General features: G+C 51.0%; 1 protein-coding gene and 1 pseudogene across 1 annotated transcript; both read left to right on the top strand.

Annotated features, from left to right (window-relative positions):
- The first annotated feature begins 340 nt into the window (after positions 1-340).
- LOC147986797 (uncharacterized) lies at positions 341-2,599 on the top strand (annotated as a pseudogene).
- A 407-nt stretch (positions 2,600-3,006) lies between these two features.
- On the top strand, positions 3,007-3,327 carry LOC147986796 (uncharacterized). The gene has a single exon (XM_087542162.1). It carries the CDS (start codon positions 3,007-3,009, stop codon positions 3,325-3,327), a length of 321 nt encoding a protein of 106 aa, XP_087398288.1.
- The last annotated feature ends 4,319 nt before the right edge of the window (positions 3,328-7,646 follow it).

Raw genomic sequence — 7,646 nt, 5'->3', positions numbered from 1 at the left:
AGGTGAATTACCCAACAATTGAATAAGAAGAGGGCAATGGTCTAACCTTGAACTTAAAATGTGAGAGACATTGCACTTCGGAAATAAGAGCGTCGACGTACTTGGGGATGTTCATGTTAAGATAAATTCGCCTATGCTATAGTCTCCGGTGGCGGTCGGCATGTCGCCGGGTAGAATTAGGTTCCCTTTCCTCTGTTTCGGTAGAGTGGATAGCTTCTCGCCGGCGTGAGTTGGGCACTATTGGTGGACGCCGGCGTGCCCCTGCTAGTTCAGATGTGTTTTGTACTGGGCCTGAGGCCATTTAGCATCTTTCAGCTATCGGAGCAATTTCTGTTTCCAAATGAATGACAACCTCTGTCCAATCATGTCGTGGAATGTACGCGGCCTTAACCAGCTGGCTAAACGCGTGGCAATCTGCGAAGTAGTTACAACAAACAAAGCTGCAATCACGTGCCTGCAGGAAACTAAGATCGATATCTGGATGCCCAGCCTCGTTAGGGAGATCGGCGGTGCTACCCTGACTGAATGTGTAGTCCTCCCTGCGATCGGCTCCCGCGGTGGAGCTGCTATCTTCTGGAACAGCGAGCTGGTCAGCATTGCATCGCACGCCATTGGCGAGTTCGCGATCACTGCAAAAGTGACTCTACTCCGGCAATCCAAAAGCTTCTCGCTCACCACTGTGTACGGCCCAGCAGACGACGCTAGGAAGAATGCATTCCTAGTCGAATTAGCTAGAACTGCTCCACCACCAACTGATCCTTGGCTCATCAACGGAGATTTCAACCTGATCTACGAGGCAAGGGACAAGAATAATCACCTCCTAAACCGCAAGATCATGGGCATGTTTAGACGAGCAATCGACAACGCCGGCCTGAAAGAGATCAAGTGCAAAAACCGTCGCTTCACCTGGAGTAACGAGCGCGAGAACCCAACGCTCGTCAGCATTGACAAGTTTTTCTGCAACTGCAGCTGGGAAGATCTGTTCCCCTCTAGCATGCTGATGGCAGCATCCACGGCGTGCTCTGACCACTGCCCTCTGCTCCTAGCCGACGCTGCTGCCCCCGCCGTCGCGCCAAATTAAAATTTGAAAGTTTCTGGCTACAGTTCCTGCGGTTCCACGAGACAGTTGATCATGCCTGGAACAGACCTCTGCAGAGCAACTGCGCTTTCAAATCTCTGTCGATCAAGTTGGCGCGTACTACAAGAGACTTGAAGATCTGGAGCTCCTCCCTCCTTAGTGATGCTAAGCTACAATTCCACATAGCAACAGAGATTATTCTACGCCTCGACATAGCCCAGGAGTCCCGCAACCTCACCACACCAGAGTTCAATCTCCGTCGACTCCTCAAGCAACGACTGATTGGCCTCGCTGCGATCGAGCGTGCGCGCAAGCGGCAAGCCTCCCGGCTAACCTGGCTCAAGCTGGGCGACGCGGGAACCAAGTTCTTCCATGCAAAGATGCGATCGCGGCAAAGAAAAAACTTCATCCACAACCTGCAAACTAGCAATGGGATCACCACGTCACACGAGGACAAAGAGGCAGTCATCTTTGAGCATTTCAACTCCGTCCTCGGCTCCAAAGGGGCCCGGACTAGAGCCATCGACTGGAGCCAGCTACAACTGCCTGCAATAAGAGGAGGAGGCCTCGACAACCCATTCTCTGAAGCAGAGGTTTGGGAGGCGATCAAGGCCTCGCCAGCAGAAAAAGCCCCGGGTCCGGACGGATTCATAGGAGTTTTCTTCCGTAGTTGTTGGCAAACTATCAAACACCATGAGGGTTTTCCAATAGTTCTACTGCATTGCCGGCGACAATCTTGCTACACTCAACTCCGCCCTGGAAGTCTTGATCCCAAAAAAGGATGACGCGGCAATAGTTTCAGACTACAGGCCAATCAGTCTAGTTCACTCCGTAGCTAAGCTAATCACCAAAGTCCTCTCCATGCGGCTCTCCAACATCATCGACTCCATAATCTCACCAGCACAATCTCCTTTCCTGGCAAAGAAAAGCACGCATGATAGTTTCCTTTATGTCCAAAATGTAGTTAGGTCTCCGCACAGAAGAAAAACACCAGCGCTTCTGATCAAGCTTGACATAGCAAAATCTTTCGATAATGTATCCTGGGAGTATCTTCTCGAGCTCCTTCAAGCCCTAGGCTTCTCGGTGAGATGGCGAGACTGGATCACCATGCTTTTAGCGTCTTCGACCTCCTCTATCCTGCTAAATGGCGCGGTGGGCAAGAAAATTTTACACTACCACGGGCTCAGGCAGGGCGATCCCCTGTCCCCGCTCCTGTTCATCATCGCCATAGACCCTCTACACCGGCTCCTACAGCGTGCCATGGAGCTAGGCCAGCTAGACTCGCTGCCGGGCAAAGATCTCTCGCTGTGTGTGATTCTATATGCAGACGATGCCATCATCTTTGCTAACCCTGTGAAAGAGGGGGTCGACGCCCTGATGGATATCATCCATGAGTTCGGACAAGCTTCAGGTCTGAAAGTGAACCTGCTGAAATCTTTAGTCACTGCTATCAGGTGCGATCTCATCGATCTGCAGCAGTACTTCAGAATTTCTGTGGGCAACAAACCCAATTCCCCCTGAGTTATCTTGGGCTGCCTGTCACCATCTCTAGGCTGCGCATAGTGCACCTATAGTTCATCCTGGACCGAATCAGAGCGCGCCTGGCAGGATGGAAGGGACGACTTTTGTCCATAGCAGGAAGGCGCGTTCTCGTCAGAAGCATGCTCAGTGCACTCCCCACTTTTGCACTGTTTGTTTTGAAGGTGCCAAAGTAGCTCCTAGCCGAGGTGGACAAGACCAGAAGACATTTTCTATGGGCTCAAGAGGAAGAGGTCAGTGGCGGGAAATGCAAAGTAAACTGGCCTGTGGTGTGCTCTCCGATCGACAACAGTGGACTTGGCATTCCAAACCTACATCAATTCAGCCGTGCCCTCAGACTCAGGTGGCTCTGGTTCTCCTGGGTAACACCCAATAGACCTTGGGTGGGCATGCAGCTACCATGCGATCAAGGGGACAAGGATCTGTTCACCGCCTCAACAACGGTGATGCTGGGAGATGGGAAGACGACCAGCTTCTGGGACAGCTCCTGGACTGGCGCAAGAACTCTCAAAATGGAGTTCCCAGAGCTCCACAAGCAATCAAGAAGGAAGAACAGGACCGTCCATGCTGCACTACTGAATGACACTTGGATTGCTGATCTGGCTCATGGGAACACGCAACAACTATGGCCTGAGGTGATCCGCCTGAACAGATGGCTCATCTCCAAGAACCTGAGCCTAAACGACCAGCTGCAAGACACCATTAGTTAAGGAAATATGCCCTAGAGGCAATAATAAAGTTATTATTTATTTCCTCATATCATGATAAATGTTTATTATTCATGCTAGAATTGTATTAACCGGAAACTTAGTACATGTGTGAATACATAGACAAACAGAGTGTCACTAGTATGCCTCTACTTGACTAGCTCATTAATCAAAGATGATTAAGTTTCCTAACCATAGACATGAGTTGTCATTTGATTAACGGGATCACATCATTAGGAGAATGATGTGATTAACTTGACCCATTCCGTTAGCTTAGCACTTGATCGTTTAGTTCACCGCTATTGCTTTCTTCATGACTCATACATGTTCCTATGACTATGAGGTTATGCAACTCCTGATTACCGGAGGAACACTTTATGTGCTACCAAACGTCACAACGTAACTGGGTGATTATAAAGGTGCTCTACAGGTGTCTCCGATGGTACTTGTTGAGTTGGTATAGATCAAGATTAGGATTTGTCACTCCGATTGTCGGAGAGGTATCTCTGGACCCACTCGGTAATGCACATCATTATAAGCCTTGCAAGCATCGTAACTAATGAGTTAGTTGCAAGATGATGTATTACGGAACGAGTAAAGAGACTTGCCGGTAATGAGATTGAACTAGGTATTGAGATACCGACTATCGAATCTCGGGCAAGTAACATACCGATGACAAAGGGAACAACGTATGTTGTTATGCGGTTTGATCGATAAAGATCTTCGTAGAATATGTGGGAGCCAATATGAGCATCCAGGTTACGCTATTGGTTATTGACTGGAGACGTGTCTCGGTCATGTCTACATAGTTCTCGAACCCATAGGGTCCGCGCGCTTAAAGTTCGATGACGATCAGTATTATGAGTTTTTGTGTTTTGATGTACCGAAGGTAGTTCGGAGTCCCGGATATGATCATGGACATGACAAGGAGTCTCGAAATGGTCGAGATGTAAAGATCGATATATTGGACGACTATATGCGGACACCGGAAGTGTTCCGGATGGTTTTGAAGAAAACCGAAGTGCCGGAGGGTTACCGGAACCCCCCCGGGAGAAATAGTGGGCCTTATGGGCCTTAGTGGAGAGAGAGAGAGGGCTGGCCTAGGGAAGGCCGCGCGCCCCTCCCCCTCTGGTCCGAATTGGACTAGGAGAGGGGGCGGCGCCCCCCTTTCCTTCTTCCTCTCCCCCTTCCTTTCCCCCTCCTAGTAGGAGTAGGAAAGAAGGGAGTCCTACTCCTACTAGGAGGAGGACTCCTCCTCTTGGGGCGCCTACAGGGGCTGGCTGGCTTCCTCCCCTTGCTCCTTTATATACGAGGGCAGGGGGGCACCTCTAGACACACAAGTTGATCTGTTGATCTCTCCCAGCCGTGTGCGGTGCCCCCTCCACCATAATCCACCTCGATCATATCGTAGCGGTGCTTAGGCAAAGCCCTGCGTTGGTAGCATCATCATCACCGTCATCACGCCGTTGTGCTGACGGAACTCTCCTGTGAAGCTCTGTTGGATCGGAGTTCATGGGACGTCATCGAGCTAAACATGTGCTGAACATGGAGGTGCCGTGCGTTCGGTACTTGGATCGGTCGGATCGTGAAGACGTATGACTACATCAACCGCGTTGTGCTAACGCTTCCGCTTTCGGTCTACGAGGGTACGTGAACACACTCTCCCCTCTCGTTGTTATGCATCACCATGATCCTGTGTGTGCGTAGGAATTTTTTTGAAATTACTACGTTCCCCAACAATTAGATGGAAGCATACGGCCTCAGGATCTTTCTCCACCAACTCGGCCTACAGCTGCCAATTCCAAGGGATGATCAAGACAACTTTCAGAAAGGTGCCATGGCAGGTTTGGGCACTGGCCCGACTGAAATTTATGGTCTGGTTGCTGCTTAAGAACAGACTAGGGTGCAATGACCGGCTCCAAAGAAGAGGCTGGCCAAATGAGTACTTCTGCCAGATTTGCCTTAGAAATCTGGAGACCTCGCAACACCTTTTCTGGCAGTGCCCTTTCTCAGCAGAAATCTGGACAAGAATTGCCCAAGGAAACGGATGTAGTTCCATGCACCCCACAAACTGGCAACACAAGAGCAAAGCCGTGGAGATTATAACTGAGATCATAAACGGTGCAAGGCCTAAGCACAAGAAGGGAGTCAAGACAATGATCGTTCTGGTGTTGGGAGGCATTTGGCATCTACGAAACGAGTGCACCTTCAGGCAAAAGACAACAAACATGACTGAAACCATGGCGAGCATAAGAAGGACATTCGAGTTATGGCGCCAAGCGGGAGCAGTTCACCTAGAGCACCCTTTCTGGGACCCTCCCTCGGCATGCTAGTCTAGCCTTATGCTAGTTCTTTTCTGATCTTTTTCAGTTTCTTTTTTTTTTTCTTCCTTGATCGCTAGATCGAACACCACCTTTTGTTTTCCTGCCTACTTCCTTCTATGATATCAATATATGCCAGCCATCAGCTGGTCCGTTCAATAAATAAATAAATTCCAACTAAGGTGACAATGGCCTGGAATTCCGCCTCTATGAGCGGGTCGACGGACAGGGGGTGGACGGGTGGGGGTGTAGGGGGGTGGCTGGGCCATAGTTGTACATGGTCTATTGGATTTTGTTTTGTTTAGTACAGACTGATCACATGGGCTAACCCTTAATCTAATCTTTTATCTACTGTCTTGGGCCAGATTTGTTAGTCCACTTGAATTTTGTGCCTAAATATGATTAGAAAATGGGGCGTGCTACAAATCATTTGACTGATTTGAGGGAAAAATAAGCCACCTCCTCCGTCGTTAGATGCCCACCATCACAACCATCGCTCGGGCCTCTGGCGCATCCTGCATCTTTCTCCCGCAGCACACGCCCAACATCGCTCCTCTTCAGTATCGGCAGCCGGCCACCGCTTGACCCGATGCAGTAGACCATGTCCTCCGCTGGTTGTTGCTCGCCGGAGATGCTGCAGAACGCATCCCATCCCCCTGCTACTACGACGGGGTCGCCGCCGCTCGCGGCCGCCGGATGCAAAGCGCTGCATCGCAACATCTGGACACTGCTGGTGAGCACTCCATTGCAGCGTCGGGAGCGTCGGCGAGTGCTGATCCATTGCAGCGGCGGAGGGAACGCCATTGAGCGCTCCATTGCAGCGCTGGAGGGAGCACCGGCGAGATGCATTGTAGCTCCGAGACCGCCGGCGAGCACTCAATTGCAATGTCGGGAGCGCCAGCGAGTGCTCCATTGCAGCGCCCGAGGGAGCGCTAGCGACCGCTCCATTGCAGCACTGGGGGGAGCTCCGGCGAGCTGCATCAAAGCTCCGAGACTGCCGGTGAGCACTGAGCACTACTCCATTGCATCGCCAGGAGCGCCGGCGAGCGCTCCATTGCAGCGCCAGAGGGAAGGCCGGCAACTGCTCCATTGCAGCGCTGGCGAGTTGCACCGACGCTCCGAGACCGCCGGTGAGCGCTCCATGGCAGCGTCAGGAAATCCGTCGAGCCTCCATTGTCGCGCCCGTGAGCACTCAATTTGCAGCACCGGGAGGAGCGCTCCATTGCAGCCACCGAGCACCGCCGCAGACGCTGCTCCGCCGTCGTAGCAGGACATTATAGCAAAAAAATTGTCATCATTGCTGCACAAATCACCGCCCGCCATGGGCGCCGTCGCAGCAATGGTGCTGCTGCAAAAAAAATCAAGGGTTGCAGGAGCGACGAAGCACACCGGAACCTTGCAGCTGAAGTGGTCGGAGTCGCCCTCCCCCGGGCCCTGTAACAATCTTGTTGTGGTGGCCGGTGTCGCCCTTGTCCTTTTTAGGATCGCAGTCCATGGCGAGGATGCAGCAGCGATGTGGTTGTGCCGCCCTCTCTATTTTCAAACATTCACGGGGTTGGGCGCAGGATGCATCAAGGTGGTGGCCGGCGGTAGCTCCATGCCGATTTTCTTGCTGCTATGGTAGTGCTCGCCATGGATTCTCTGCTCTGGCTGTGAGCATGAATGAGATTGGAAGAGGAAGAAAAGAAACATGTGGAGAAGGGAGCTTCGTCGTTAGAGCATCTCCAGCCCAGGGGCGGACCCAGGAAAATAATTGAGAGGGGGCAAAAAAAGTATGGCCATATGCATAAATGATAAATCAACAAGAAAAAAACATCCATGTAAACTAAAACGTGGGAATAATCACTTTATTATCCACATGGTACCCAAGTTCATTGAAATGGGAAAGGAAACTAACCATTTGAGATAAAAAGTAATAACAACAATATAACCATATCTTGTTCTGAAGTTGCAAAACAGAACATTGACACATTGTTCTAACACTTAATCTACAACCTGCAA

The sequence above is a fragment of the Triticum urartu genome, chromosome 2A, assembly GCF_056163025.1.
Source record: "Triticum urartu cultivar PI428250 chromosome 2A, HENAU_Tu73, whole genome shotgun sequence".
NCBI lineage: Eukaryota > Viridiplantae > Streptophyta > Magnoliopsida > Poales > Poaceae > Triticum > Triticum urartu.
This window is presented reverse-complemented; position numbering and strand designations above follow the sequence as displayed.

What these genes read in the sequence shown, in the direction of transcription:
- LOC147986796 (XM_087542162.1), top strand. Translation starts at nt 3,007, where the DNA reads ATGCAGCTACCATGCGATCAAGGGGACAAGGATCTGTTCACCGCCTCA.